This window comes from Prosopis cineraria, unplaced genomic scaffold (assembly GCF_029017545.1).
Source record: "Prosopis cineraria cultivar Desert tree isolate PC_DT_omini unplaced genomic scaffold, ASM2901754v1 PC479, whole genome shotgun sequence".
Taxonomy (NCBI): Eukaryota; Viridiplantae; Streptophyta; class Magnoliopsida; order Fabales; family Fabaceae; genus Prosopis; species Prosopis cineraria.
In genome coordinates, this window is record NW_026555804.1 from 28,850 (window position 1) to 39,482 (window position 10,633).

At 28.2% G+C, this 10,633-nt stretch overlaps 1 protein-coding gene across 1 annotated transcript; it reads right to left on the bottom strand.

Moving 5' to 3' along the window:
* Positions 1-326: 326 nt before the first annotated feature.
* LOC129297241 (leucine-rich repeat receptor-like serine/threonine-protein kinase RGI4) lies at positions 327-8,836 on the bottom strand. The gene is made up of 3 exons (XM_054935604.1): positions 8,146-8,836; positions 1,967-2,110; positions 327-436 (listed from the first exon to the last, which is right to left on the bottom strand). Exons 1-3 carry the CDS (start codon positions 8,834-8,836, stop codon positions 327-329), a joined length of 945 nt encoding a protein of 314 aa, XP_054791579.1.
* Positions 8,837-10,633: the final 1,797 nt, after the last annotated feature.

Genomic DNA, 10,633 nt, shown 5'->3' on the forward strand with positions numbered 1-10,633 from the left:
AGTAAAAAAAAATCAAGAGGAACCAGAGTCTAGAAATCCTTAGCCATTGAAGTCCATGAATTCAATCTTCAATCCATCCACTACTACAAAGCTGACTTTTTATAGCGGTTAAAAAAGACTTTTTACAATGGTTAAATAGGTGATGTTGTTATAGGGGATGTAGAAAGTCTAACAATCTACATTGGTTATACGACCGCTGTAAAAAATACATATTCTATGTTGGCTAACAATAACCGATGTAGAAAATAGTTCAACGATTCAAAAATTAATAAATGGAGCACTTTCTACAGCGGTTGGAACCCCAGCCGGTGTAGAAAGTCCACTTTCTACTTTCTACACCGGTTGGGTGTCCAACCGCTGTAGAAAGTGGACTTTCTACACCGGCTGGAGTTCCAACTGGCTCCAACCGCTGTAGAAAGTGGACTTTCTACACTGGCTGGGGTTCCAACCATTGTAGAAAGTTTGCTATTTTACACCAGTTTTTACATTAACCGATGTAGAATATTAATTTCTACACCAATTATGGTAATAACCACTATAAAAAGTGTATTTTGTTTTTAAAATAAACAACCATATTTTTAAATTTACCCTACTCTGTACACAAAAATTACCACAGCCAAATCAGACAGCTAAATTTATTTACAATTTTTAATATAAAATTAATTTAACAACTATCCAAAATTTAAAGTTATCTATGAACTATCTAAGAACTATATATTGAGCTATCCAAAACATTGTGTCAACAAATGTTTAAAAAGTTGTCTATAACTAATAAACTTCTTAAATTGTACAAAACTTTTTGCAAAACTCATAAATTCTCCCCAAAGTAAGTTGCCCAACGTATTAAGTGTGGATCTAGATTAGTCTAGAGCGAACACATGAACCTAGGATACCCCAAGATATTGGATGGTCTAGTACCAAAAAAAAAAAAACCAAAAAGAGTAATAGTTTGGATATGTAAAAAATGTGGTATACTTTTAAAATATTTAATCTAAATATCTAACCTAAAATTTAATTATAAAATATGATATAGTTTAAAATATTTAATCTAAACATATTATGTCATTGAGATTTATGGGGGTTATAGTAAGTAGAACCTTAAAAAAAAAAAAAAAGGTAAGACTACAATTGTGACAATAGAATTATCAAAAAAATTTTAAAAGTTATAAACTAACTTTTTATATAATTATGTATGTGTATCAATATAACAAAATAAAAAGTACAATACTACAACTGTTGATATATATGTTTAAAAGCTGCATATATGAATGATAGATTTGGTGACGGGCTTTTGCTTCTATTACCTAAATTACAGTGTCATTTTTGTTTTGTATTTGAAGAGATATTAGGGTGGGAAATTAAAAAAAAAAAGACATAGGCTTTATTAAAATTGGATTTAGTAAATATGCTTGATTTTTAATTTCATTAAAGTCCTTTGAAATTAAAAATCAAGCATATTGTTGCTGGTTCTCATAGGATGGGTGTCTTCACCATCACTTCTTTTGTCTAATCTACTAGTTAAAATTATTTGGCTGATCTCTCTTATGTTGTTGCTGATTCTGTTTTTGCTCTGTTGCTGTTTGCGATTTCAGTTGTACTGTGCCAGTTTATTTGCCTTAGGAATATATCAGCAGTTGGGAAAAAAAAAAGTCCTTTGAAATTTAATGAAAGTTTCCTTACAAGGGACCTAACTGAAATTATCCCCTGTTATATTTAAAATCTTTGTAACAGGTTGAGTTCTCAATGATATTATAAAATATTACAAATTATGTATAAAAATATAATCCAATTTTTGTTTTGTCAGAAAAGAAAGTTTATTCTTAACTTATACATTTTGGGATATACAATTAATAGCATTTCGACGAAACCTATTAGCATCTAAGTTCATAATTTCAAGTTGCAAGAGACAAGAAGTAAGAAAAAGAAAAAAATCTATAGTGACTTATAATTTGCATAAAAATTATACCTTGTAAATTATTGGAACCAAGCTGTAATTCCTGAAGCGAAACCGAACTTCCAATGCTTCTAGGTATGTAGCCAATGAGTTGATTTCGACCCAAGTACATAATTTTAAGATTTGTAAGATTGGCAATCTCATTCGGAATATCTCCTGCATTATTGCAATAACAAATAAAAAACAGTAATATGAGTGCTTGTATATATATTATATAAAATCATAGAAATACAATATAACTTTATGGAGATGATCATGGACAACATATGTTGTATAAAAAAATCATATAAATTTAAAAACCATTAAAAAAAATATCTCTTGCATTATGGCTCCAAGAACCCAAATGAAAATGACAAAAACTAACAAAAAGCATGCAAAATATTTGTTCCTGGCAGTGTAGAGAATGCTAAATGATGATAATGCACTATGTTGTATTGAAAGCATAATGACGGAGTTACCAATATCACAACAAATTAAAATTATATATAATTTGTAGATTCATTTATTGCACCCTACTCAACGTAATATATATATATATATATCTCATTCCCCTCTCCAACAAAATCAACGTTGAATATGATATTGTAAATAGCTTATTCTAAGACATTCTAAACACGTATTAAAATTTTTGAAATGATTTAGAGCAAATATATGAATTTATTGATATTATTAAAGACACACCTATTAAGGAGTTGTATGATATCAATTCAAGTGAGAATAAGCTAGAAATAGCTGGAACTATTTTTCCTGAAATAGTTAATGTGACCAAGATCTAATTGTTTTTAATTAAGCAAAACAAGTTTCCACTGCATCTTGTTATGTAATAAAAACAAATTAAATCCAATTATATGAGATGATTTTGCAATTTTAAAGTTTCAGACAATGTATTAAAATGATACAATATAACTTTATGAGATTATTAAGGAATACATAAAATCAAAATGGAACCTTTGTCTTTAATTTTAGACATATGCCTAATCGAATTTACAATAACTACATATAAATCCATCCCATAACGTGCACTGGGAAAAAAAAAATTAAATATTAGACATCAAAACAACGAAACCACACTGTTCAATACCATTAAATATCTTAACAAATCATAACCCGAATTACAAGACAAACACATTGCGTTGACCTTTTACACAATATATAGTGTATATATATCTAGATAAATAAATGTTGAAGACATAAAGAAAAAGATAAACTTTCATTTAAAATTTTCACTTACCGTGAATTTTTTAACTATATTCAATGTCCTTAATTAAATAATTGTTCAGTAAAATTATGACATCTAAAAGACTATAACTGTTAAAATATTTGAAGGATATTTTATTAATTTTTCTTTTAAAAATAATATTGTTAAGTTGTATAATGGTAACCCCTCCTAGTGATATAAGACTTGTAGGTTATTATTATTGTTGTTGTATATATTTCATTATACCATGTTATAAGAGAGCAAAGTTTTAAAAACTAGACCAGTCATTAAATTGATTGAGGCACATTCACTGTTTATTGATTGAATCATGGTTAGACTGGTTGCTATTAAAATGAAAAACTGTGAATTTATAAAAGGATAAAAATAAATAAATTAAAAAGAAAATAATGAGTAATAAGTTGCCCTCTTTTTAGTTTAGTACATAATCTTATAATATACCACAGTTAGTACAAATATGTATAATATTATGAGTCCATACTTGTTATATATATAAAAAATGACAATGCATGAAGTTAGTTTACAAATTATAAAAACTAAACTTAAAAGATTAAACCCGAGGAAAAATATAAATAAAAGCTTGATATTACCTTGACTCAATAGATACTATGAGTGTAGCCAAAAAATTAGTGAGAGATCGAAGAGAGAGAGAGAGAGAAAAAAAAAAAAAGAAGTGAATCTCTGATGCCTCTGGACCGGGATAATAATAGAAAAAGTGATTGGTGAAAGTCCTGCATTGATCGTCTGAAAATATTAGGTGGTGAGTCAATCGAGACGCTGGGTTCACATGTGGGGTTGAGAAGGTTTTAAGAAAACCGCAGCTCTTTGCCCCCAAGTTTCAAAAAATTTACAGTTGCGCCTCTTTTTTTTTTTTTTTAAAAAAAGAAGAAGTTAACATGCATTTTTTATTTTTATCTGTTTCTTTATGGGAACTGGTCAGGTTTTTACTAATTTTACAGGTTGTTTACTGATTTACTAGTCTTTGACTACTTTTGGTGACTTTATTTGTGCCTGGGGTATGGAGTTTTTATCGGTTTAATAAAAACTAAGAGCTAGTTTTCAATTTTGACTGGATGACTTTGGCCTAGACATCAAGAGGAGTGATGTAGTTTAATAAAAAAAATGTACAATAATATGCTATTTGAAAATATATATTGTATGTGCACAAAATTAATATATGTAAAGCCATATATATATATTGTTCATTATTTAAACTGGCATCCCTTCATTGAAAAAAAAAAAAAATCTAACATCCCAAACAAAGGAAGCAAAGAGAGAGACAGAGAGAAGTTGTTGTTGACAAGTTTTTAGTGCTAATCAATGTGCTGTGTTTTTTGAAGAGTTAAAGTGTTAATTTACCCTCAATTATTTTAGGTACTCATTGGACACCCTCAAATCAAAGGGGCTCAACGTTGCCTCCATACTTTAAAAGTGAAGCAATGTCATTACGCCATTAAATATTTGTTAATTTAATCATTAATTGACTAAAAATATTATACAAAATGACCTAAAAATTATCAAAAAAAAGACGTAGATAATTACAGAAAATGACCAAAATAATTATAGGAAACAAATAGGTTCCGGTGTCTAATTTGCCTTTCGTATTTTGTCTTTGGCTAGCAATATTTATTTAGTTTACATTTTTTAATAGAATATCATTCTCATTTTATTTTATCTAATGTGGCACTAATAATAAGACTGTCAACTAAGCAATGCAACACTGTTAACTACCTCTTCCTTCGGTGAGAGTAGGGGGATTTACTTTAGCACAACAAATTGTTGGCCCAAGGAAAGAAAGAAGGGAGAAAAAATCATCAGTCACACAGCACTCTTGCTATTGATCGGATTAAGTCTTTTGTATAAAGAATACAAACCATAGGTGCCACATAGGATGAGTTACCAAGGACTTAGTTACTTTTTGAAAGGGATGAATGGAGAAGACAACAAAAGAAAGTATAAGAACTGAGTCAAGACGATTTAAATTATAAAAAAATAAGTCACAAACTGGATGGAACTATATGGGTCAACTAATTAATTTTTTCATTAAAATTGCTTCGAGGTATTTGTAAAAACAATTAAGTTTTGAGAAAAAGGTAAATAATAAAAAAATTAACTAATAACAACTTTTATAATTCCTAAAAAAATAAGAAGCTTTCAAAATGAAATAAATTTCTTACTTTATATAAAAATAAACTCTCTCTCTCTCTCTCTCACATGCATATTTAGAATAAGCTTTTTAATGTCATGTTATGAAATATTTATCATTTATATAGCAGCTCGTGACATAATAAGGTATAACAAAGCTCAAAGAAATACAACACAGAAATAAATTTGATTAATTTATCTATCGTAAATAAATAGATTTAATTATCCTAATTATATCATACAATCAAATAATAATGTTTAGTGTTATCAACAAAATTAATAATTAGTCATTGCCTTGAAGTTCGAACCCTTGAGGCATAATCAAATTTTCAATCGCTTTTGGTGTGCAATTGCAAAGCTGATTATCACTTAATATTATGTTCAGATTTGCCAAATTACTAATTATATTGAGAATATCTACTAGGATGTGGTCATTGAAAAAATTGTAAGATATGCTATTAGACCGTAAAGTATGAGCATATAAGAGACCAACTTTGAAAATTCAAAAAATAGTTGATCTTAAATGGTAGAAAACATTTTTTGATAGAACTATGATACTTTTATTAGTTCAAATTTGACTATTGTCTTTTGCAATAAATTAAACCTGCAGTGTCTGCTAAAATAGACTGATTTTTTTTTTGTTAGAGTCCATGTATAGTAAAAATATCATAATCAAATAAAAATAAGCAATAAAGAAGACAAAACTCTTGAACCCAATAGGAAAAAGAAGGAAATAGGAAATTGATGTATCTCGATATGTATCCATTAGTTTGAACTGTGTTTAGTGTGACCAATCGAATCCTCATATGCGAAGAGTTTTGTCCGAAGTCTTTGCAATATAATAGGGCCAAATATATTAAGAAAGGAAGATATTTTTCATCATATATACTATGATTAAATGAGGCTATAGTAGATTAATTATTGAGACGAATAAAATTAGTCAAAACACTTTCAGCACCCAAATTGAGAGAAATAGTGAGACAATATTAGTTCATTATTTGAACTTGTGTCCTGCTCGTACATCATTAGTTTATGCATGTCTTCAAAGTTACTTTCTTGTATGATAAACTATACTATAGAGCATTGTTATTGTTACATACTATGCATTCGAAATTAATAACGTTCATGTGTTATTATTATTTTTTCACTAAGTGCAGTATTTAGTTGGATTGCATTTATTTGCAACCAATTGAATAAATGATGAATGAGAATGGGATAATCATAATTAATTTTGTAAGGTATGAAACAAAAAATAACCATAATCTATTTCAATATTCTCAAATATCTCTTGGAATACAACATTAGCTGTTCCTGACGATGCCTTATTATTTTTGTTGTGGACCAGTATCTTTAGGCCTTTTGTGTAAATTTATTTGAATCTGACTAAACTAATTACATGTACAGAGGAACTTATAATAGTTAATGTCTTATTTTATTAGTAAAGTATCAAATGCGTGTTATTCAATGTCTAAACTATAATTATTTATTGAAATGTTAGAAGAGCATAGAAACAAATGAAAAAATTAATGTTATTTTATGATTTAATGTTATGAAAAAATATAACTTCCTTCCCATACTAAAAAAAATCATGCCTAGTAAATAAATAAATAAAAGAAAGAACAGTGCGCCTAAGGGACACACCCAACATAACTCAAGCGGCACCTTCCACATGACATAAAAATAAAATAAAAAATAAAAGAAAAGCGCTTGGTCAGAAATTAGATAGAATTGAATAGTTAGTTATATGCATATATTTAAACAACTGGTGCCCAATATAATATTTTTAAGAGCATAGGAACCTTAAAATATATTATGGGTACATGCTGTACAGAAGAAAATCAGACTATGGAAGCTCAAATTAGTTCTAAAAAAAATAGACATTCTATTAATAAAAAAAACAAGAGAAAATCAGTGATTTTTATAACATTAAAATAATGAGATATTGACGGTCGAATTGACAATTTGAGTTGTTTCAGATCTTTTTTTTTTTTACACGAATGCACAAATTTATAATCATACCAATTGAGTACACAATTATAAATACCGATGCAGCTTATAGCACAGGGAAAAAGTCACAGAAATCATTTGAAGATTTTTCCTCCACCATGATGATCTAAAATTTTTAATAACTTTTTCACAATCAGATACATCATTCTCGATAGTAATTTCTTATGATTTTCTTCATAAAATGGGATTTGGAAACAAACAAAAGAATGCTTAAGACATGTCCTATAACAAGCACATGCTAATTTGTGACACAAATTTGTAATGTTATAAAAAGTAGGTCGTCGTATTATGAAAGTAATTTATAATAACGTAACTGCAAAAAGAATTCTGAAAAGTATATAACTTAAAAAATATAAAATTATCTAACTAACCAAAAGAGGATTTCAAAGAACATTTGATCAATTTCTCTTTCTGAAATAAGAATATTTTATTATCACCAATATATCATAAAAAGTTAATGGTAAAATAATTATCAAACGTATTATTTTGCTTAGGTGAAGTTAATTTTAATATGTAGGAAGTACATACTGATCCAAAGCTGATTCCATGAAATGCAAAAAATGTGCCAACTTTGATAATTTGAATACTCGTAAAGCTAGGAGGGTTATGTAAAATGATAATTAACAAAAGTTTGTTGATGAATTTATTCTAACAAATATAAGTGAACATTTTACAACAAATTAAAGAAGATCAACTGAGCTTGATAATAAGGCTCACATAAATCCACATTAAAATTAAGCAAAAGGATTTCCAAATAGAAAAAAAAAATTTATAATCATTGTAAAATAGAAGAAATGCTAATAACACATTACGCAAGACATACCTGTTAAAAAGCTGCAAGACAAAGACAACAACTCATGTGAGAATAAGTTGGAAATGGTTGGAGGTATTCTTCCTGAAAGCTTGTTTACCGCAATCCGTAAAATCTTCAAACATTGAAGTTTTCCAATCTCAAATGGAATGAATCCTTCAATAAAGTTATCATTCCAGTTCAAAGTCTCTAACTTTGACAAATTGGATATGCTCTTAGGAATAACACCTCCAAAACTATTGTTACAGAGATGGAAGTGTTGAAGCATGAATAAGCTTCCAATCCAAGTTGGAATTTCTCCCTTGAATTCATTGTAGCTCAAGTTGAGAATTTGTAGCTTGTGTAATTGGATCAACTCTTTTGGCAACTCACCATAAAGGTTGTTACTATGAAGGTCAAGTTCAACCAAGAAAGACAAATTCCCAATTTTTGAGGGCAAAGTTCCCTTGAGACCCATCTCACCAAGATTCAAAGCTATTACTTTCTCATGGTGAGCATCACACATAACCCCAACCCAATTGCAAATGGAAGAAGAGTTGGACCAATTAACCAAGTAATTGTAAGGGTCCTTAACAGAAAACTTCAAGGCAAGTAGTGCCAATTCATCATATGTAGTTAAATTGGTGAAGCATAAAGTGAAATGAAAACAAAGTAGGGAAAACAAGAGAAAGGGGATAGTGAAATGAAATGAAAGATTTGCCATGTTGGATAGGTTGAGGGCTTCTTAGATTGATGAAGTAGTTGGAGGAGAAGGTTGTACTATATATATACACGCTTAGGAATTCATAAGCACAACTTTTAAATAGGACGGATGATTAGTTATATGCATTTAAACTAAAACTGTTGATTATGATGTTAATGGTAGAAATTTATCGGCTCAAGTAATATCCCTTGTCTACTTTTGTATCAATCAGTGGCCACTAGTTATAATTAATCTAAGGTGGTGGGGCCTGCAAAGAAGTTAGAAAATGAAGAGACATTATTGGCATATTCTTCAATTTGTTATTGGAAATAAAAAATGAATTTGATAGGGAGATATTAATCGAAGGAAAATTTATTTTAATATCTTATATAATATATATAGATATATAAGAAGAAGAAATTGTTTAAATAATTGGAAAATTTAAGAAGAAAAAAATATATGAACCATTTGGATTGCGTCAACTACTTTTTCTTTGGACTTAACTCTTGAGCACTTCGATTTGCTCTCTCCCTACTTAAAATAAATTTATAAAAAAAACAAATTATGGCTTGTTTGATTTCTATCTTTAAAAACCGCTTTTAAAATAAAAAATAAAAACAATTTGTTTGGATAAGTGTTTTAGATTTAAATGTTTGCAAAACTGTTCTCATTTTGTTTTTTTATTTAATGAAAGATCTTAGAATTATTTTTGTTTTCAATTTTATGTTTACAGCACAATTGATTACTGAATGCTGCTATCAGCTATAGTTAACTACTATCATTACCCATTGGTGACCACCATTATCTTCCGATTTTTAATTCAAATTATTTTCTAATTTACATAGTTTTGGTTTCAAAAATAATTTTTAAAATTTAATTTACAAGATAGTTTTTAAAAACAAAAAAGGGAACAAAATCAAACAAGATCTAAATTTTGGGTCTCAATTTTTTTTGTCACAGAAAAATAAATTATTAATGTCAAAAAAATATGTTAATCTGAATATCACTACGAAAACAAACTAATTTAGTTATTTTCATAGTTTTTTATATAGTGATTGGGTAGGCATTAATGATATGACAGTACAAACTTTAGGTTGTCATTCTAATAGTTTGAACTATAAACAAGGATCTCATTTAAATCTCGCTAAAAGTATAGAGTTATTAAAGATTTATTTTTTTTTTCCATACAATACGCACAAATACAAACATGCGCGAAATTTATTAAAGTATATTATTGTGTCATTTTTTTCCAAGATATGGTACTAGAGCAGGCTTGACCAAAGAAAAATGTGGATACCGACTAAAAAATAGTTTGTCACCATTAATGATTTCTTTTCCATGTTGGCTTCAATAATGGGTTGAGAATAGAAAGATTTCTATTATTATATGTCGTTTTCTTTACGCGAACTTAATGTTTAAATTTCAAAGTGAAATGACTTTAATATATATATATATATATATATCATTTTTATTCATCTGATTCTATTATTGTGCCATTTTCTCTACACACGCGTAGATAAAAAATAATATTTTATCTTAGGATAGCTGAGACGATAAGAATAGAACCAAGTGTTTGCACTCTTAAATACATTCACATATGCATGGGAATTGGAAAATTTATTATTATTATCATAATTATTATTATTTATTTTAATGATGGTTATTTTTTACATAACTTACTTTACTCCATTTATAAAATCACATTTTAAATATTTTTACTCAACAAAAATCATATACACAGACTACTCAATTTCCAACATAGGATCTACTGTAGGACCAAAAACAAAACCTCATTATTGTGTCACTTTCCCCAAGATA

What these genes read in the sequence shown, in the direction of transcription:
- LOC129297241 (XM_054935604.1), bottom strand. Translation starts at nt 8,836, where the DNA reads ATGGCAAATCTTTCATTTCATTTCACTATCCCCTTTCTCTTGTTTTCC. An exon ending in GTCTTGCAGCTTTTTAACAG is followed by an intron (nt 2,111 to 8,145) that starts GTATGTCTTGCG and finishes GCAATAATGCAG; the next exon opens with GAGATATTCCGAATGAGATT. An exon ending in TGGTTCCAATAATTTACAAG is followed by an intron (nt 437 to 1,966) that starts GTATAATTTTTA and finishes TTGGAACCCCAG; the next exon opens with CCAGTGTAGAAAGTCCACTT.